The sequence below is a fragment of the Pelophylax lessonae genome (genome assembly GCF_965119305.1).
Source record: "Pelophylax lessonae genome assembly, chromosome: 1".
Taxonomy (NCBI): Eukaryota; Metazoa; Chordata; class Amphibia; order Anura; family Ranidae; genus Pelophylax; species Pelophylax lessonae.
The window spans coordinates 787,243,376-787,265,903 of record NC_138768.1 but is presented as its reverse complement, the minus strand read 5'-3'; the positions used below and the strand labels follow the sequence as shown (position 1 = coordinate 787,265,903).

The 22,528-nt window shown below is 42.5% G+C and overlaps 1 protein-coding gene across 1 annotated transcript in view; it reads right to left on the bottom strand.

The window, feature by feature from the left end:
- Nucleotides 1-22,528, bottom strand: part of BOD1L1 (biorientation of chromosomes in cell division 1 like 1) — a 75,493-nt gene that overhangs the window by 10,353 nt on the left and 42,612 nt on the right. Inside the window, exons 12-18 of the mRNA XM_082249846.1 lie at nt 16,884-16,959; nt 14,946-15,178; nt 8,177-8,249; nt 7,517-7,557; nt 7,282-7,321; nt 2,769-2,815; nt 352-439 (exon numbers count right to left, since the gene is read on the bottom strand). Of these exons, the coding sequence (XP_082105972.1) occupies nt 352-439; nt 2,769-2,815; nt 7,282-7,321; nt 7,517-7,557; nt 8,177-8,249; nt 14,946-15,178; nt 16,884-16,959 (598 nt within the window). The remainder of the gene's footprint in view (nt 1-351; nt 440-2,768; nt 2,816-7,281; nt 7,322-7,516; nt 7,558-8,176; nt 8,250-14,945; nt 15,179-16,883; nt 16,960-22,528) is intronic.

Below are 22,528 nucleotides of genomic sequence, written 5' to 3'. Positions count from 1 at the left end.
CATGTTGGGAAATGCACCAAAAACAAACTTCAGTGGATTATAAATTTTAAAATGGTTTTATAAAAATACATATGGTTTTAAGAGCAGACTTTGGAAACGGCCCATTTGCCATAAAGCAAAAATTGCCAGTGTGTAAAGCCCCAAATAGAAGCATTTTCTATTTCTCGGGCTATATAGTGGTTTTAGAGGACTAATACAAAAAAACATTTGGCTTTATTGACAGAACATTGTTCCAGAGCTAGTATCCAAGAGTCAAAAATACCTCTTCCATCTGAGGTATCTCAGGCAGGTGTTTTGCTTAAAAATTTAGCAGTGGAGAGTGCTTGTGTTTAAATATTAGGTAATGAATACCATTCTCATTCTCAGAAGAACTTTGCGAACGTCTCTTTTTTCTTCCTCTTCGTGGTACAGTTCCAGGACTTCTTTCTGACTCTGTAACCTAGAAAATGTCAAGACGGTTTCATTGTTTGACTGTCTCCAAAACTTGGTTTTTAGAACAATTTTTTTACTAAACAATTTTTCTAAACTGGACCCCTGAATCAGTCCTCACCATTTAGCAAAAATCTTTTGTGGTGAGATGTTCTGCAGCATAACCATTCTTACTGTAAAGAGACCCTTCTATATAATGGTAAAATCTAATACCCTTCTTACAGGACTACACCCAAAGCCGTATTTTCACACCCCAGATACATCCAAAAATAAAATTACTACATATCCCAAGATTGTACCTGCTTTTGCATCTATCATTTTGCAGTGGTGCTGCCAACATACTGTTAAAGAGTACTTCAAACTTACTTTAATTAAGGAAACACAGAGACATCTAGGACATTGCAAGTGTAGCCTTAAAAGCTATATACAGTATATCCAACAGCTGAGGTAGCTCATATCTGCAATAAGTAACCATTAAAAAAAAAAATGGTTTGGAAATCTTTAAATTGCTGTGAATATTGTACACAAGCCAGACTGACCAAACAACTAAACAATACAAAATGCACAGTGGTATCTTGGTCAGCAGCCACCAAATGTTCTATAAGCAATATATAATGAAGTATTAAAGTTCTTCTACAGGTTTTTTCCCCCAGCAGTATTCTATTTAATGTACAGGAGCAATTCCATATGTGTTTAATCTTACACACCTACCAGTGTTGAATGTTTTCAGTCATTTAAAGCTGAACTCCAAAGATGTGACAAAAACAACCCTTGTATTTGGGCTATCTGCACTGCAAGAGTTAAATGCTCATAGTCAAAGGGTAAACGGATGAGAGAAATACTTCTTTTACTTCTGGCTTCAGCAGAATCCCTCAATGGAGCTGCAATCACGTGCGTACACCCAACACCAACAATGCAGGGTTTACGAGCCCCGCATTCCACATGGCGGGGCAGAGCACCAGAGCATGGAGCCAGGTTAGTAGTAGTTAAGACCAGGGATTCCCAAACTACGGCCCTCCAGTTGTTCAGGAACTACAATTCTCATCATCAAAGAAAATGGCCTCTGCCCCCACCTATTACTGGCCTTCATAGCAAAGAACACATGGAAGGGCAACGCACATGAAACAAACAAAAGTAAAATTCCCAGTTCAATTTGCTAGCCAGTCTGCTTACCAACCAAATTAACCTGTCTAACAGTTCACGTCAAAACAGGGGTTTAGTTAGCACACATTTGCAAACGCATGTGAAAGCTGCAGGGCCACTCCACGGCTCCCTGTGTTACCTGCAGTCCTAACTCTAATGAATTTATAAGAGTCTTCACAGTGGAAGCACATGCAAGCTGATGGATAGATAGGGGGCAGGTGAGCCTGGAGGTGGCCCATCCCTCCTCTGAAAGGTAATTGGGGGCATAATGGAAGCCCAGCTGATGGTATTACAGCAAAGGCATCCAGTATGTCCACTCACCAATTCTCATCATGCCTAGTCATGTATGTGAATGTCAGAGTTTTACAATGCCTCATGGGATGTGTAATTCTGCAACAGCTGCAGGACCGTAGTTTGGGAATCCCTGATTTAGACTATAAAAGCATTTAAACCTTGCAGGACAGGGGCCCCATTGTCACATTGCCAGAGGCAATGATCACTACCCAGGTCATCGCTTGAAGATCCTTCTGAAATAATAATCACTACTTTAAGTTTTAATAAAAATGCAATAAAATAAATCAGTGTAATCAGTAAAAATGATCATACAGTCTATTCCAGCCACCATTACATTAATAAAAACAAAAAAAATCTGACCCAATACTGATCATTGCGGAGCACCACCATTTATTAGACTCTCTCAAGTTGACTGCTGGCGATTACATGGATACAGTTTCTGTAAAACCATCTAATATTGGGTCTAATGTCATTGTATTCAAACTATCCCACTGGTTTTCTTTGTATGATACAAAAGTGGTTTACCATTATCTTCTTTTGAGAAATTTTAGGGAATATCTTTTCCATTGTCACTTTTTTGATCATCCACCATTGACAATGTCCTATAATGCTACTGCTCAACAAAGACAAAAAGATTTTAGTCTGCCAACTCTACTCAAACTGGTCTGCCTTGGGTTACCCTAACAAGGATTTCAAATTCCAGATAGCATAGGTTTTAGCTTCCCTTTGCGCCTCAGGCATTTTTTTTTTGAATGAGTACAAGGCTTTCTGTGATAGGTTCTTGTTCAAAAGCTGCTTCTAAAAACAGGTTGTGAGAGGGGGGTCAAAACAAAATGTTCATTATACCATGTACAGGGTATTACCCCCTATTACACAATATACAATTTGTATAAGGGACCTACCTCAGATTTTTTGGATTCACCATCTTTCTTATCTTGATCAGAAGCACCTGTGGATATAAAGTGAAATGTTAATTCACCACTGTAGAATTTGATACAGATATATTTGTATACTGGTTCTTATTTAAACACAATGCAAAGCTAAAAGATGAATGCAAATATCAAAAAGTATTGCAGAAACATAACTTTTAATAAACAAAACCATATTTTTGTACTACACAGAAGGAAATAAATCCATATGTGCAATAGTCAATGAACATCAGAGATAAGGATTTTACGGCAAGACGAAAATCCAGTTTTTGCTTTCTTTCATTGACAGACACAGCTCCATATCTTCTTTGACCCTTGGGACATCCCAAAGCAGTGTCAACGTGAGGGGTGGGAAAAAACACAGCAATAAACCTATTTCCCAAAGGGGCTAACTTAGTCAACCAGGAGCTCAACAGGAACAACTGGAGCTCACCTACCAGGAAAAAAAATACACCCTCAAGAGGCAGGAGCCTCTGCAACAGCAGCCTGCAAAACTTTGCGGCCAAACGCAGAATCCGCAGATACTAGTACATCCACTTTGTAAAACTTTGTGAATGTATGCACAGAGGATCACCAAGATGGTGCGGTGGACTGCCCGGAGTGGTGCCCGCTGGTTCCAAGGTGCAGTTGAGTAGTGTCCCCTCGCTCTCCTCCATCCACCCCCGATAATTTCCCAGAGGAGAGAGGGGGGACACTACTCACCGCACCATGGAACTGAGCGGGCGGGCACCACTCCAGGTAGTCCACAGCAACATCGGGCACCACTCCGGGCAGTCCACAGCATCTTGGAATGGGGGTGCTGCAAGCCAGAGGTACGCTGGGACTCAGGTCATGACCAGGGCTTTGCATCCTCGCGAGACATTTAACTCGCCGGCCAGCCCCTGTTCAGTGGGGCTACGTCGTGGCCAACCTAGCACAGAGCTAAAGTTGGATTGTGCTCGCTGGCCAGACTGGCAAGACTGGAAGGATCTAGAATATCCAGTGCGTCGTCCAGTCCGGCTGTTCATTGTAGTTCTCTCAGGAACAGACAAGAAAAGAAAAAAATTCAGCTTAAGTCCCCATGCACACAGGGCTTTAGAAAAAACGAGCTGCAGAGCCACTTCTAACGCCAGGAAAAAGTAGCTGTAAAAACGTGCTTTCAGTAGCTTATTCTATTGGCGTTATTTCACGTTTGGCCACGTTGGCTTTTTGCAACGTTTTTCTGCCTCCATTCAAAATCAATGGTTGCCTAGGAGCCATCTTTCATACGGCTTTCAGCCCTTTGATTTGAATGGAAGTCACATCACAGTCGAATCAGGATGATCAGACTTGTGGTGCGACTTGCGCTCTGAGGATCTTGAGGGAACTCCACGCCAAAAATGGGGAAAAAAAAAAACAAAAGACAGCGTGGGCGCCCCCCCCCCCCCCCAAAATCCATACCAGAGTCTTATCCAAGCATGCAGCCCGGCAGGTCTGGAAAGGGGGACAAACGAGTGCCCCCCCACCGGACCATACCAGGCCACACGCCCTCAACATGGAACAACATGGCTCTGCACCCCCCACCCCAAAGCACCTTGTCCCCATGCTGAGGCGGTGGTTGTGGGGGGTCTGAGGGCAGGGGGCTTGTCGGAATATAGACGCCCCCTGTAACAAGGGGGCCCCCCAGATGGCGGATCCCATCCCTATGTGAATGTAGTGGCAGTGTATGTAAGTAATGACAGGAGACGTTTTGAGAAGTCCTTTATTAAAAACCTTATGCCCCATACACACGTGCAGATTATCTGCAGACTTTTGTCTGCAGACTTACCAAAACCATATAATATGAGGTCAAACCTAAACACTTTCAATTTGTATGCAATCCAGCAGGCCCTTGCACTACATAGAAAAGGTAAGTCTGCAGACAAAAGTCTGCAGATAATCTGCACGTGTGTACGGGGCATTACTCTGGTCTTCTCCACGATGTCTCCGGTCTATGCAGCTTGTTATATAGCCATTAGGGGCATGGCCTCCCAGTGACATTACCACGGAGACCCTGTCCCGTTATGTCATCACAGATGACAAAGGGACGGGGTCTCCGGGTGATGCCACACCCCTAATGGCTATATAACAAGCTGCATAGACCGGGGCCGGCAAAATCACCGGAGAAATCGTCGGAGGAGGGCCGGAGGAAGGAGACGACCAGAGGAAGATTTTTAATAAAGGACTTCTCAAACCGTCTGTCATTATTTACATACACTGCCTTTTATGGGGTGAATGGGTAGGGGTACAATGTACCCCATACCCATTCACATAGGTAGGGAGTCCGGGATCTTGGGGGCCCCCTTGTTACAGGGGCGTCCAGATTCCGATAAGCCCCCTGCCCGCAGACCCCCACAACCACCGCCCAGGGTTGTCGGGAAGAGGCCCTGTCCTCAAAATGGGGACAAGGTGCTTTGGGGTGGGGGTAGTGCAGAGCTCACTCGTCCCCTCCCCTTTCCAGACCTGCCGGGCTGCATGCTTGGATAAGGGTCTGGTATGAATTTTGGGGGGGGACCCCACGCTTTTTTTTTTTCGGCGAGTGGCTCCCCTCAAAATCCATACCAGACCCGAAGGGCCTGGTTTGGAACCTGGGGGGGACCCCCATGCTGTTTTTTCGTATTTTGGGGTGAAGTTCCCCCTCAAGATCCTCAGAGCGCAAGTTGCACTACAAGTCGGATCATCCTGATCTGACTTGTGACGCGACTTCCATTCAAATCAATAGGCTCCCATAGGGAACCATTGATTTTCACATTACAAGAAAAAAAACAAAAAAAAAAAAAAACATACAACATGGCTTAATGCTGTATAAGCAATGTTAATCAGCCTTTAGCAGCGTCAGATGTTTTTACAGCTCTGATGCTGGTCATCAGAACGCACAGGCCCTGGGTTTTTTTTTCAGCTTAAAAACGCCTATGCCACTTGGAGCTCGTAAAAGCCTGTGTGAGCATGAGGCCATAGAATAACATGGAGCTGCGACCCCAAAAAAAAAAAAAAGCCTGACACTCCTAAAAGCAGCTGCAAAAAAAGCCCTATGTGCATGGGGCCTAAAAAGGAAAAAATGCCAGGACCAGAGATCCAAGCAAGGAACCAGGTTACTCCTGACTAGGCAGAAAAAAACTGAAGTCCTATAGCAGGAAGTGGGAGTATATCCCTGGGACTGCCCTATAGGCGTAGTCTATTCCTTTATTACCTAGTCCTACTCCTATGGAGAGCAGCCATTCCGTCAATGAAGGAAAGAGAAATCCAGCTTTTTTTAATCATACATCAAGGAACACAGAGCCACCATATTATTGTTTTCTTATAGGGATGTCCTAGAGCGCTGCTAATAAGTAGAGAGAGACACAGTCACCACAGACAGGCCAAAAAAGAACTACACAGCAACCTGTAACAAACTGCAACCAAAGGATGCCTCCTCAGCAGCTCTTCCATCCATCTGAAAATCTTGTACAAGGTGTAAAACAAAGACCAGGTTGTGGCCTTGCAAACCTGAGCCACCGAAGGCTGGTGATTGACAGCCCAGGAGGCCCCAACACTCCTGGTAGAATCTAGAGTCATCACCTGATATGGCGGAGCCTTTCCTTTGAAATCATAGGCTTGATAAATAAGCTGACAGATGCACCAGAAATTGTCGACTTGGTAGCTGCCTGACCCTTCTTCGGCCACAATGCCAAAATGCCATGTTCTCCTTGGCCAAGCTGATGCGAGCAGAATCACTAGTGTCGCCAAGTTGGAAATATAGACCTACAGTGGGTATGGAAAAGAATCACTCCCCTTTAAAATAATCACATTTTGTTGCTTGACTGACAAATCTTGTGTTATTCATTTTTAAGGGGGGGGGTGATCCTTTTTCAAACTCATTGATTCAGTTTTTGTTTTTTTTCCTGACATGTTCGTGTTCTATCTTTCACTTGGATGTTATAAATTGCACTGAGTAAATGCAGCTGGATAAAAAAGGTTTTGGTGGTTTTCCTAAACATGTTCACTGTTTTCAACACACACAGGGTTAATTTGCCTCATCATGGATCTCCAAATCTCAAATCTTTACATTTAGGTGTAAAAATTCTAGCGGGCATAAACCAGATGTGGTGTTGTCTCCCTTCACCAGGGAGATTTTCTGGCTTCTGTGGATATAAACGATGCAAACTTTCATACAGTGGGTATAGAAAAGAATGACCCCCCCCCCCCTTTCAAATCACATTTTATTGCTTTGCAGCCTGAAATGAAGATCGTTTGTTTTACAACACCGATTGGTGCTATGACATTTTGATTTAAAAAGGCATGAGAGGGCCTGACTGCCAATTTTTTAATGGATGCATGTAAAAGCCAGGCCAAAATTGTTAGAATATGTTTTATGGCTATGGGATTAGCAGCCATAATTCCTGTTAATACCAAATATATGCAAACTAGTACTTGTAGGGTTCTAAATAAAAAAACTCACTGTATTTGTTAAGCATGGCCTATAACAATGCATGGATATTTCTTTACATACCTTCACTAAAACTGGCTTCATTCTCAGCTTGTCTTTTTTGCTGGATTTAGAAAACAAAAATAAAATAATAAAACATGGTCTAAAAAAAGATACCACTAAAAAAATGTTAATCAAGCAAATGACTAATCAAACTATACATTTTAAAGATTACCAAAAATTAGCACTCAGTAATTTTACGTAGAATATCTGAATTCAAGAAATCTAAGATTTTAGACGGTTTTCCTAAAATACTTACACAGACAGCATGTTCTTCTTCAGAACTTCCTTTTTTCACTTCTACAAGAAAGAAATTAAATGCATTAATGAATGAATGCGGTCTTTTGGCTTAAGAATACAATAATGTTTATAATGTGATCAGCTTAAAAGGCACACCTACTCTACTTTCTGCATGTAGCTCACCCTTCCAGGCATGCAGGGCCGGGACAAGGTCAGCAGAAGGGACGGCTGCCCTTGGCGCAGCGTGTATTGTAGGGAAGGGGCAAAATCCTTCTACTAAGGCTGACAGGAGTAGTGACAGTAGCATCACTTCTGTCAGCCTAGCGCTGGAAGTGGCAGGGAGAGGAATAGAGATGGGAGGAAGTGTGGGCTGTGCTATCACCTGTACTCTTCCGGCGATATTTGGCATCTTTGCCCTGAACACTGGATGATCTTGTCCCAGTACTGCAACCATGTACACTTAACCAGCCATACTCCCTTGCCACCTTCGAACTGAAGCATCCCCACACTTCTAAGCTCTATTATGGATTGGTGCTGAAGCTTAGACATGGAAATTATTAAACCTTGAAAATAATTTAACCTGTGTACTCTTAGAAAATAAACTATAGTTTTTTTTTTTTTTTCCCCACACACCATTGTAAACATGTAAGAGTTTTCATGTAAAATTCAAGAACCTTACCAGCATCTGTGTTTGTAGATAAAGACAGGGTACGGTTCTTTGGAGGTCGTCCTCGTTTTCTCTTAGGCGGTTCCTAAAAACAGGAAAAGCGTAAGTGACTAAGCGTGAACACAGCTGTTGGCCTTTGGATATTAAAAAAACATACAAACTAAACAATATTCAGAATAATGCTGAAGAGTAGTCATGGCACTAATAAGATTTCTGAAAGTAAAATTTGAAATCTTCCAAAATGGTTCTGGTTTGCCCATTGTGCTCATCGATCCAGGGCACACTATCCCCCCTTAACTACCTCAAGACAGGACACTTTCACCCCCTTCCTTCCTAGGCCAGTTTTCAGTGCTCACACTTTAAATGACAAATTATTCAGGCATGCAACTCTGTACCCAAATAAATGTCTATCATTTTTTTCCCAGACAGATAGAGCTTTCTTTTAGTGCTATTTATTCACAAGGTTTTTTTTATTTTTTGCCACTTTGCCACAAAAATGAAAAGATAACTGAACATTTTGAAAAAAAAAAAAAAAAAAAAAAAAAAAAAAAACCACAAAAACGTTATTCTAAGTTTTGGTTATAAAATGTTGTCAACCTTTCATTAATTTAAGCAAAATGTATTCGGATACATTTCCTCGGTAAAAATAAATAAATATGGTAAAAAAAAAACCCCGCAAATAAACGTATATTGAGAGCCGGTTCACACTACCAAGACCAGAAAGTCGCCCTGTGACTTGGAGACTTGGAAGAGACTTGGAAGAGACTTGTGCACTACTTTGAAGAGACAGGCGACTTTGTCTGTGGGGAATGCCTGGCTAATCTCTTTCTTCTTCCTGGAAAGTCTGATAACAAGTCGCTTCAATTAAGATAAGGAGGCGACTCCCATTGAAGTATATGGGACAGTCGGATCAGAGGTCGCCTCAAAGTAGTACAGGTCCCTTTTCTGAAGTCGGAGCGACTTCAGTAGTGCCAATTAAGACAGCACTGATTGATTAACATTGCTTTTGTTATGTCAAGTGACCTGGGGCTACACAAGTCGCCTCACAAGTCGTGCTAGTGTGAATGGGCTCTTAGTCTGTAGGAAAGTTAGAGTTTACAAACTATGGTATACAGTATACACAGCAAGTCCTCTACTTAAAAATATAAGCTCCTGGAATGGAACCTCTTCTTAAAGTGATGGTAAAGTCTAGTTATACTTACCTTCTCTGTGCAGTTTGTTTGGCACAGGGCAGCCTGAATCCTCCTCTTTTCGAGTCCCTTGTTGCTGCTCTTGGTCCCTCCCGCCTATCAAGTACCTCCACAGAAAGCAGCTTGCTACGGGTGTCGAGCTGCAGCTCCGTGTATCCATTCAGACATGGAGCTGTGGTTCAGCCATGCCCCTCTCCTCTCTCTCTCCCAATGGGCCACCGCGGGTGCCAATGGCGCCGTGGCTCTGTCTCAGCCAATTAGGAGGGAGAGTCCCGGATGGCCAAGGGACTCGTGGATATCGCTGGGCAGAGATGGGTTCAGGTACGCATTAGGGGGTGCTGAGGAGGCTGCTGCACACAGTCATTTTATCCTAATGTATAGAAAGCATTACGATAAAAAACCTTCTGCCTTTACAACTCTTAAGTTCAGAAAAGATCAGCGCTTGCAGATAAAGGCTGCGAGTGCTGAGCAGTGTGTTCTGGCAGGGGGAGCTCCCTGTCAGAACACAAAGACACTGCATGGAAGAACTTTGCATCAACATTGCTTGTGTTGGTGCAGCGATCTGTCAGGTCCCCCCCCCCCCCTTTTTAATTATTAAAAAAAGGACAGACTGAGCTTAGGGTTCCACTGAATTTTCATCAGACGCACAATAATGGCATAAAGTGCTTAGTTTTAGCAACTGAAGCGATCCCCAGGGGCTCACTTACTGATGATAGATTTTCCCTCCATTGCCTCCATTGCAGGAGGGAAACTTTTTGGATCTATAGGTTTGGATTGCTTTTGTCCAACAAATAAGAAATGCATAGCATAATTTAACCTTATGCTCCTAGAGTGGATTCTTTATACAACAATAATATATATGTATGGGTCCTGTTTATTTAATCCTTTCATTTACAAATTCCATCATATTGTCATCAGTGTTATTATATTATATTATATATATATATATATATATATTTTTTTTTTTTTTCTCTTTTTGTTCCCTTTGCATTTATTTAGACTCCCCATGCACGATATTAGTGTTTTTTTTTTTTTTTTTTTTTTAATTATCTAACCATATTATTTAGTATTTTTTTTACATACCCTAACTTCCCCAGTCACTATAAATTTATAAGTATTACTTATCGTTAGTGTTTTTTTGGATTTTAAATAGGATTTAGGCTTGTTTTCACAAAGTATTACCATATGGGCAGTGAGGGGTTAATAAGCATTCTCAGGCTCCCAAATAGCTCTGCCCACTCCCTGCTCCCCGATCTGTAAGCCGTCTACCCATGACTTTGACAAAAGACAAAAAACGCTTAGTCACTGCTACAGATGAGCCTGCATTCCACGCTGGTACACGGGCTTCCATCATTTCTCCACACATCCCGTTTGGCACTGCACATCACCATGGTGTGCCCATCAATAAGCTTGGCTCCCCTGGTCTCTGCGTTTGCTCCCAGGTTGTCTCTTTCCCACCAATCACACAGCCTCAGGCAGTGACACTGGATCTCTCGGTTGGGCTTTCCGGTTTGCCACATGCCACCCTGCATTTTACGGCAGTGCAACCCTCCGACCAGCCTTTGCCCTCGACTCCAGACATCAGATGGTACCCTCCTGGACCAGGTTTCCACCTCCCTAGCATGGTTACTGGCACACCTCCATGCTCTACCAGCTGGCCCTTCGGATGGTGTTAATCCCCTCAATGCCCTGATGTTTCACAGTGGTATCACTGGCTCTTTTTACATTTTTTTATCTTCGTGTTATTGCTCAGTTATGACTGTGTTCATTGATGGAATAAAACATTGCTTTTTCTCATGGATTATTTACTTTTTCACCAGCTTGATATCCAGCCCTAGGAGTGCTGTCTAATCGCTCTTGTTCATGCTACATTCTTCCAAATGTTTTTTGTCAGCTGCACTGGCTCTGGAAAAATCCTTATTGTTTTTGGTTGCCACACATCACTGCATGACCCACAGTTTTCAGCGCTTAAGGAACTATGCTTTTACTACTCCCCAAACAACCCCTTTTTGGTAAGTGAACAGTCCAAAGCATTTAGTAAGAGGCATGGTGAGTTTTGTAATCGTTTTGTCCCCATTTATTTGAAAATAAAGAAATTAAATAAAAAATGTGTTTTTTCTTCACATTTGTCATTTACCAAGTTATTTCTGACACACAGCATAGGCATACTTAGAATTAAACCTCAAAACACATTCTACTACTCCTACCGAGTATGGTGATTCTACATGTGTGAGACTTTTTCACAGCCTAGATGCATGGAGGGACACAAAATCCAAGGAGCACCTTTGAGCTTTCAAGGCACATAAATTACACAAATTACGCATCTAGTTTTCAGACTTCCCATCATGTTTTTGGAGAACCTTGAGCACTTGGACAGTACCCACAAAACGAGCACAAGTGTTTTCTAAAAGGTATAGTGAGTTGTTTGAAAATGTTTTTTTTCCCCCTAAAAGTTTTTAGAAAATGCAGGAAAGAAAATAATTTTAACACACCACAAGGTTAATTTAGAAGATATTTCCAACACGCATCACAGGCATACTTATAGATCACTTTACTGAGTCTAGATACTAAGACCTTAGCCAGAATCTTAACGTCCGTATTCAGTAATGAAATTGGGCAGTAAGACTTTGGATGCAATACATCTTTTCCTGGCTTGGGAATCACTATAATACATGCATCCCTCATTGACTCTGGAAGTTCCATTGAATACAGAGCTTGATTGAAAACTTTCAAAAGTTCTGGAAGCAATATACCTCCATATTGTTTATAGATTTCCACTGGTAAGCCATCCAAATTGAGTGTCTTACCCCCCGGGAAGTGTGCAACTGGCCCTTTTAGCTCAACCAAAGTCAAAGGGGCGTTTAGTTAGCTCACATCTTGCAGCATCAGAAACAGAAGGGAGCCTCAATGTTCCCAAAAAGGTTCTAAGACTGTCCATAGGATAATCTACCTTACTCCTATATAAATCATCATAAAAGGTCTGAAAGGTCTCTATAATGTCCTGTTGATTATCAGAACAAACTCCCTCTGCCGTATTAATAGCTGTAATAAAATTTGACTGGGTTTGAGCGTTTGCAATAACCACCAACATTCGCCCTGTTTTCTCACCTTCCTTCAAGCTCCTACATGTATTGAGAAATCCTGAATGCTTAGCCCTATCCAGGATAATCCTCCTATAGAGTTGCTGAATGTCCCTCCAAGCGGACCTATTAGAAGAGGTGGGATTATTATTGTATAGGGCTTCTTTTTTTTGGACTTCCTCTATCAGAGTGTTTTAGCTTTCACTGGCAAATTTGTTATAATTACTAATGGTTTTAAGTAGCACCCCTCTGAGGAAAGCTTTCATTGTGTCCCACACAATGTGCGGGGAGGTAGACTCAGTATTATGCTGGAAAAATTCTGTCAAGGATGTATTGATTATATCATCCCCAGCTATAGCCTCCAACCAAAAAGCCTGAACCCTCCCAGGTGGGCATAATATGTGGCTTGATCTTATCAAGAGTAATTAAAACAGGAGAATGGTCTGAGAGCCCCCTAGTCAGATATTGAACTTCCGAGACCTATGATAACGTCCTATCTGTACCCAAAATCATATCTATCCTGGATAGAGTGTGAAAGGTACTACAGCAACATGAATATACATGTGCTGTCGGATTATGTAGATGCCAAATATCATGCATTCCCAACTCTCTATCGTGTCTATAAAACGGGGTTTCCATTTGTGTAACACCAGGGTGTCTGTCCATACTAGGGTTACTGACATTAAAGTCCCCAATCAGTAGCAGGGGATAGTCTGAATATTCTGCTTTTAAAGTATCTTCTATTCGTAGCACCTCACCTGTATATGGAGGAGGGATATATATAGATCCTAGAATACATCGCGTGGACAAAACCTCACATACCAACAACATATCTCCCCTGGGGATCTATAGATGCATTTCTGCAGGAGAATTGTAATTTGAAAGATAGCAATATGCTTGTACCCCTGGCATATGCCGAGTACACCAAATGATATGGACTTAAAAATAGCTTATGTTTCAAGATGGATGTAGTGTCCTTAGTCAAATGTGTCTCCTGCAGACATACTATTGACAGATCATACTGGGACAAAACCTTAAACATAGCACGCCTCAGTGTAGGATCTTTAATTCCCCAAGGTATTTTTAAGAGGTACAGCGAGTCTTTTGAAGACTTTATGCCACAAGTTTTTGGAAAATACTAAAATTAAAATATTTTTTTTTAACACAAAGTTGTCAATTTAATAAGATATTTCTCACAGATAGCATTGGCACACTTAGAATTACACCTCAAAACACATTCTGCTACTCCTCCAAAGCATGGCGATGCCACATGCGTGAGACTTTTTCACTTTTTGGACTGATTATATATCTGACATTATATCTGAAATTGTATCTTGCGTTTTAGACAAATCAGCCAATTGTTTCAAAACCATGTAATGGCTGCCTCTGAAACGAGTGGTTAGGTAATATGGCTTAGTGTAGCATCACCTATAGCTGTCCCAGTTCCTACAAGTCAAGAAAGCCTAGCCTACTGGTAGGTCATGTTCACAGGCCAAAAGATTTTCTGTGGTTCTAGGAGTGCAGTTGTCCGCAGGAGATGGCTAGAACTGGGGTCACACAGGCGCATAGTTATCAGAATGTGCATATGGGTCAGTTCAGACGCAGGCAGACGCATAGTCGTCAAACAGGCAAAGGATCAGCCCAGGAAGCAGGCAGAAAAATGGTCAACAGGCCAGGTTAGTACAGGTGGCAGGAAGAGGCAATACTTTACTGGTGTGGCGCTGATCAGGAACACTATTGCTGGCTGCACTGCTCTGGTGACAAGGAAACTTGTGTTGCAAAGATTAGGAACACTGTTGCTAGCTTACACTGGTCTGGTGACACTGGTAACTAAAGGGACAGCAATCAGGAATAGTGCTGCTGACTTAGGTGTCTGATGATACTGGGGCTGGTGTGGCAATAATCAGACACGGTTGTTTACACTGGTGTGACAGTGATAAGGAACACTGTTGCTGGCATACATCGATATGAGGACACTGGGACAGGGGTGACAATTTAGGGACCCTGGAACTGGTGCGGCAGTGATCTGGGACACTGCAATTGGTGTGGTGGTAGCATTTAGAAAAACTGACTGAGATGCAGCAATTAGGCGTACTGACCGTCAGCACTGGTCTTGTGACATTGTACTGCTGTGGCGGTAATCAGAGACAATGCTGGCACCACTGACATACAGTGATATCAGAGTAGCCGGCCACTGAACATGATCACCACCATAGCAACACAATGTCACTATAGGGACACTACACTTGCTCTGGTGACCACATGTAAAAAAAAAAATAAAAAATTAAATTTTAATAAATTTACATAATGTCAAAAGAGTGGAGGGTGGGGTGATAATATGGGGATTCCCAGATGACAGGTAAATGTAAACAAAGAAATATTTGTAATATTGGGGAAATGCCGAGACCTTAGTGAAGCACATTTTTTTTTATACATACTCTTCAGCCATATGCTTACTTTTTTTTTAAAAAAGGTGTGTGTGGTTTCACATATTTAATACAAGCAACTTACCTCTTCAGACCTTGTAGCAGGCTGGGATTCTATTTTTTTCTCCTCTTCCTTTACACTTTTCTCCTCTTCCTTTACACTTTTCTCCTCTTCCTTCACACTTTTCTCCTCTTCCTTCACACTTTTCTCCTCTTCCTTCACACTTTTCTCCTCTTCCTTCACACTTTTCTCCTCTTCCTTCACACTTTTCTCCTCTTCCTTCACACTTCTCTCCTCTTCCATATGTTGTTTAGACCCTTTACAAAAAGAAAAAAAATTCAAATCACAACCTTATTAGCGCAAACAGACATTACACATTTCCATTGCAGAGAAAATTCTGTAAAAATGCAAACAATGCTTACTGAATATTGTGTGTAAAAAAAAAATAAAAAAATAGCTGGACCTTAATTTTATTTCCTGGTAGACATAATTTAACTACTTGGTTTTCAGGAGCCATTTTAAAACTCAATTCAAGTCCAAAGACCCCTTGTGTTTATATGTTTGGTCTGTTGGCCTGAGCAATAAGGGTGACAATACCATGCTTGTTTAGATTTGTAGATTAGTATTAGCCCGAATGTTATTAGGTCTTGGGATTCTTTCAATTTAAATGGGGAATGAAAGAGGGGATGATAAATTTGCTGCAGAAAAAAAGAATATAAATTACATTGACCTAGTGAATTTAAAGTATGAACAATGAAACTGCTCTGGATAGAAGGAGCACACCTATATACAGTATTGAATACATTTCAGTTAGCGTGTTTAATACCTTTTCCCTGTGTGATTCAATTTTATTACATATAACAATTTCTGAATGCATTTGTTATGTTTTTTGGTTGTATGTATAGATTGCATGGGTTGTTACCAACGTGGTGAAAATTTCATGTCAATAGCACCTTTAGAAATATATATACCTAGAAAAATAGTGATGCATTTAATACTTATTTTACCTGCCGTAAATAATAATCATTTTTTGTAATCAAGATGCCTACCTCTTCCTTCTCTTATCTGCTTCACTGAACACTTTGTTCCTAAAGTTCTAGGAAAGAATTGGGACCAGAATAGCATCCCATTCGATACGGACAAAGATGTCAAAATTATTGAGACCTATATTGTTTTTGCTAACCTTATATATCTGTTTTTTTTTATAAAGAGATTGGAGAAAATTGCATTTATGCAATTCCAAGGTATCACAAATATATAATGGGGGTCCATATCGTACGAGAAGCAGACTTGCTTTCTGATTACCATCAGCATACTCATTAAGATGTACTGCTGGCATACAGATAATAAAGTTGAAAACGACATCTCTCCAATTTAAATATCTTTAGCAAAACACCAAAATGCCGGTTACATGATGGATGCCTGGACCAGGAGGATCAGTGTACAGTCACTGATTTGCTGCCACTATCAGAATTTAGGTGAAACAAGCTTGTTTGGTCAATCACAGTGCAGAGGAAGAAAAGAGTGGATGTTACAGGGTTGTTTTTTGTGTAAATGGTGTATGGGCAATGTCACCAAAATTATGGAAGGGGTGGGATTCTCCTGTGGATAGAAAATGTACACAACTTTACAATTCTTCTAGGATGTACATTTGTCTATCAGAAGAGAAGGCAGCATGGTTTACGTCGACAAAAAAAAAAAAAAGGAAACAGGACTGGCTGCATATCCATGCAACAGAACACCACACAGCGAGATGCAAAGTAGTCAGCAGGAATACGTTTTTCACAGCACTTTCTTTTTCTACCCGCTGTTTTATCATCATTTTGCATCTCTGTGAGCAGTGTTGTATAACTGTTGCTGGTTTATTGGAGTGCTTCGATGGAGACGATCCAAGCCAGCACCCGAGATCAAAATATAGACTGAGTGCAATATCACCTGGAGCAGCATGTTAAGTGTTTAGCAGTTTATCACTGCATATCCAGTTTCATTATGGGAAAGTGATATACTTGCTTTTGTACCAACCTTCATGTTCCTCAAGATTTTCACTCTTGTTTGGCCTTTCCACCTCACTGTTTTCTGCATCTTCCAAAACCTGTACCTGAGCATTCATAATAAACTACAATTAAAAAATGTAATGCAAGTGGATCAACTGAAAAATTATAAAATCAAATAAGTCCTTTTAATTAAAATCATTGGCTTTAAAGTGGTTCTAAAGGCTCAAGGTTTTTAGCACAGAATGCATGAAAAGTTAAAAACCTTCCCTGTGCAGTAGTACCCTCCAGCCCCCCTAAAAACTTACCTGAGCCCCATCCCGATCCAGCGATGTGTACAAGAACCTAGGCTCTCCGGGGACTCGCCCTCCTCACTGGCTAAGACAGCAGTGGGAGCCACAGAGCCAAAAAAAAAAAAAAAAAAAAATGGGGCATTGTGTGTGAAAAGACAGGCATGCACTTGAATGTAATAAAGCAACATATGCATACAATCCACAGTAACGGATTGGAAATCCTATTTCAACTCTCTAAAAAAACATCTTAAAATGGAATTCGCTATAGTAATCCTCATGAACAAACCATACAACTAATAGCAACTTGTATAACACATCACTTCATTAAAAATTCTTGAAAAGTAAAGTCCAAGTCAAGTATAGGCAAAACTTTACCCCCCCCCCCCCACATTTTGGTTAGAGCAAGGGAGGGTGTAAACCCCCGTCATTTGTTTTTTCTCTGTGTCCCATTGCAGAAATTTTGCTTCATTTTTCCCACAGCCAAACAGGAAGTGAGACGATATTCCTGCAAAGGGAATTTCTTGAGAACCTCCAGGTTACAGGAAATAGCGTCCCCATTAGAAGATTTCCCCTCTAACTTTTCAGGAGACAACCCAAAATTTGGGATTTACTTTTACTTCATAGTAAAAAAGGACAACTAGAGGATGAATAAAACGGTGCTCAGATGGCAATACAAATTGACAGGTGTTCCAATCTAAAAATACACTCTATCCAGAACTAAAAGTTTTGCCTTGAACCATACTTTAACTGACAGCTACACAGTATTTCAAATAGAGACAAAAAGTATTAAAGCAATCACGAGACAAAGCTAATTTTTCCTATTGGTTTTGTGTTAGGGCTTCCAATTCTTTTGGTCTAAAGCAGCTTGAGTTTTATCATGCAACAGAAAGACTTGCTGTCTTGGAACTAAAACACACACACATATATACATACACACACACATATATATATATATATATATATATATATATATATATATATATATACATACACACACATACATACATATATACACATACATATATATTACATACATACTTTTCCAATGCTACAAATGTGCAGATAGTGAAATCAAAATGACAAATTTCTATGTCATTTTGATTTCACTATCTGCACATTTGTAGCATTTCATTTGTGAAAGCATATTGATTGGAAATGTGCATAATAATATATACAGTGGGGAAAAAAATATATAAATTTGATCCCCTGCAGATTTTGTAAAATTGCACACTTACACAAGAAGTGAAGGGTCTATTATTTTTATTACAGGTGTATTTTAAATGATAGAGACAGAATATCAACCAAACATTGTGAAAAAAACCACATAATTCAAATTTTATTAACTGCGTTGCAGTTCAGTGAGTGAAATAACTATTTGATCCTCTTCCAACCAACAATATTTCTGGCTCCCACAGACGGACTACAGTATGTGCTCATGTGGTACACAGACAAGTCCTGTCAATTTAAAAAAGGTGCTCCTAATGACAATTCGTTCTGTGTATAAAAGACACACAGAATCTTTCTTCCATTCAAACCCACCATCATGGGCGAGGCCAAAGCGCTGTCAAAGGACATCAGGGACAAGATTGTAGACCTGCACAAGGCTAAGGTGGCCTACAAGACCATCAGCAAGAAGCTTGGTGAGAAGGAGACAACTGTTGGGAGAATTTTGGCAAATGGAAGAAATACAAAATAACCAACAATCACCCTCGGACTGGAGCTCCATACAAGATTTCATCTCATGGGGGTAAGGATGATCATGAAAAAAGTAGGAGATCAGCCCAGAGCTACATGGGAGGAGCTTGTGAATGATCTCAAGGCAGTTGGGACCACAGTCACCAAACAAACCATTGGTAACACAATACGTCACCATGGATTGAAATCCTGCAGTGCCCACAAGGTCCCCCTCAAGAAGGCACATGTACAGGCCGGTCTGAAGTTTGCCAATGAACATCTAATTGATTCAGAGAAGGACTGGGAGAAAGTGCTGTGGTCAGATGAGACAAAAATTAAGCTGTTTGGCATTACCGCAGCTTGCGGTGTTTGAAGGAAGAAAAATACTGACTATGACCCTAAGAACACCATCCCTACAGTCAAGCACGGAGGTGGAAACATTAGGCTTTGGGGCTGCTTTTCTTTTAAAAAAGGTACAGACCGAGTTTGTCACATTGAGGGGGGTCAATGGATGTGTTCCTCAAAATCTTGGATGAAAACCTTCTTCTCTCAGCCAGAACACTGAAAATGAGTCGTGGATGGGTCTCCCAGCATGGCAATGACCCAAAATAAACCGCCAAGGCAACAAAGGAGTGGCTTAAGAAGAAGTACATTAAGGTCATGAAGTGGATTTGCCAGTCTCCAGACCTTAATCCTATAGAAAATTTATGGGAGGAAGCTGAAACTTTGAGTTGCCAAATAAAAGCCAAGAAACCTTAAGGATTTAGGGAAGGTCTGTAAAGAAGAATAGACCAAAATCCCTCCTGAGATGTGTGCAAACCTGGTAACCAACTACAATAAACGTCTTACCTCTGTGCTTGCCAACAAGGGTTTCTCCACCAAGTACTAAGTCATATTTTGCATGGGGATCAAATACTTATTTTACTCACTGAACTGCAAATCAAGTTATAACATTTGTATTGTGTTTTCTTACTGGATTTTGGGTTGATATTCTGACTATCATTTAAAATACACCTATAAATTAAAAACTTTTAGACCCTTAATTTCTTTGTCAGTGGGCAAACCTACAAAATCTGCAGGGGATCAAATAATTTTTCCCCACTGTATATAACAGAATTTTTGTAAAATCTTACCTGTAAAATTCCTTTCTCTGAGTCCTCCGACAGTCGCCGCCCACTTCATATTCATCACCAATGGGGTTATGTCCTCTATTCCGTAGGAGTAGCTAGGCAATAGAATATGTTAGTACAAAGACTTTTAACATATCCCACCCCCAGGGGGTGGTCCCCTCAGTACATAACCCTCCACTTCCTGTATCCAACTCAGTTTCAGTGGAATAGCAGTAGAGAGTACATCAAAACCCCAAAAGAGGGGCGGGGGCGGCGACTGTCGGAGGACTCAGAGAAAGGAATTTTACAGGTAAGATTTTACAAAAATTCCGTTTTCTCTTACGTCCTCCGACAGTCGCCGCCCACTTCATATTCATCACCAATGGGGATGTCCCAAAGCAGTGTAAACATGAGGGGTGGGAAGAACGCAGCCGCGCCCAAGGCAACGCCGTCTCCCCAGCAGAGAAAGGAACCTTACCAAAGGAAGGAAACCAGTTGGGCATAAGAACAAAACACTCGCTCAACAGGAGCAAGAAAACCCAGGGAAAAAACAAATATCGCAAAAAGCCAAAGAACCCGTAACAAGGGCTCTAGGGAACTGCCGCACTAAGAACCTTGCGGCCAAAGGAAGCATCAGCCGATGCCTGAACATCTACTCTGTAGAATATCGTGAAAGTGTGTACGGTCGACCAAGTCGCCGCCTTACACACCTGGGCCACAGAGGCCCCATGACGACAGGCCCAAGACGTACTCAGAGATCTGGTAGAGTGCGCCTTCACAGGTACAGGGGGAACTTTCCCCTCCAAAGCATAGGCCTGATCAATGGTCTGCCTGATCCATTTGGCGATTGTAGAAGCCGACGCCGCCATGCCCTTCCGAAGACCTTCCGGAAGGACAAACAAGGCATCCGACTTGCGAAAAGACTCAGTCGATTTGAGATAGACTCTAACCGCCCGGACAACATCCAAGGAGTGAAGCAACACCTCTGTCGGATGCTTCGGCTTCGCGCAAAGCGAAGGTAGGACAACGTCCTCATTGAGATGAAAGTCCGAAACCCTTTTTTGGAAGAAAAGAAGGGTTAGGTCGCAAGACCACCTTGTCCAAATGCACAACCAGATACGGAGACTTGCAGGACAAGGCTGCCAGCCCCGACACTCGACGAGCCGAGGTGATAGCCACCAAAAAGGCGACCTTCTTGGATAACAAAGACAGCGAGATCTCCCTGATCCTTTCAAAAGGAGCACGCTGCAATACTGATAGAACCAGATTCAAGTCCCAAGGGGGAAGAGGGTCCCTCCTAGGAGGGATCAGATGACGTACCCCCTGCACAAAAGTGCTAACCAAAGAATCAGATGCCACAGGCCGTTGAAAAAGAACGGCCAAAGCAGACACCTGACCCTTGATCGTGGCCAGCGCCAGACGCTGGTCAACACCCGTCTGAAGGAAGGGCAACACCCTAGACACCGAATAAGTGTCAGGAGAGAAACCCCTGGATTCGCACCAGGCAAAATACGCCTTCCAAGTACGGTAATAAACCTTCCCCGAGGAAGACTTCCTCGCATTTATTAAGGTGTGAATGACCTCAGGGGAAAGACCCCTGTTCTTCAGGACCTCGGTTTCAACAGCCAGGCCGTCAAAGCCAGCGACTGTAAGGCAGGATGGAAGATCGGTCCTTGCGACAGAAGATCTTCTCGAAGAGGCAGACGCCACGGGGCGTCGATTGCCAGATTTACGAGGTCTGCGTACCAGGACCGGCGAGGCCAGTCCGGTGCCACAAGAATCACCGTGGTCGGTTCCGCGAAGGAACCTGGACAGCAATTGAATCGGTGGGAATGCATACATCAGTTGGTACTGATGCCACGGGGCAACCAACGCGTCCGACGCGTCTGCCCAAGGATCGCGCGTCCTTGCCACGAACCTTGGTACTTTGTTGTTCAGACGAGACGCGAACAGGTCTACCTCCGGAAGACCCCAGCTCGCGCACAACATCTGGAAGACAGCCGGGTGAAGGGACCATTCCCCCTGGTCCAGGGTCTGGCGGCTCAGATAATCCGCCTGCCAAATTTCCACCCCCGGAATGTGAACTGCCGATATTGCCGGGACATGCGTCTCGGCCCAAGACAGAATCGCGGCCACTTCTCGAGCCGCCCGGGCACTCCTGGTGCCCCCTTGGTGATTGATGTAAGCCACCGCCGTGGCATTGTCCGTCTGCACCCGAACCGGGTAGCCGTGAAGATTGTCCATCCAACGACGAAGACAGAGGAGTATCGCTCGCAGTTCCAGAACGTTGATCGGAAGGGAGGATTCCTCCGTCGACCAAACACCCTGGGCGGACAGAACGCCCAGAACACCACCCCAGCCCGACAGGCTGGCGTCCGTGGTGATCACCGTCCACGAAAGGGGACGAAAAGACTTGCCCCCCCATACTGAGGGGGATTGAAGCCACCACAGAAGATCCCTTCTGGTCTGAGAACTCAACGACATCTGGAGATCCAGAGACTGCGGACGCCCGTCCCACTTGGACAATATCTCCGCTTGGAGATCCCGTGTGTGAAACTGGGCGAAGGGAATCGCCTCGAAAGCCGAGACCATCAATCCCA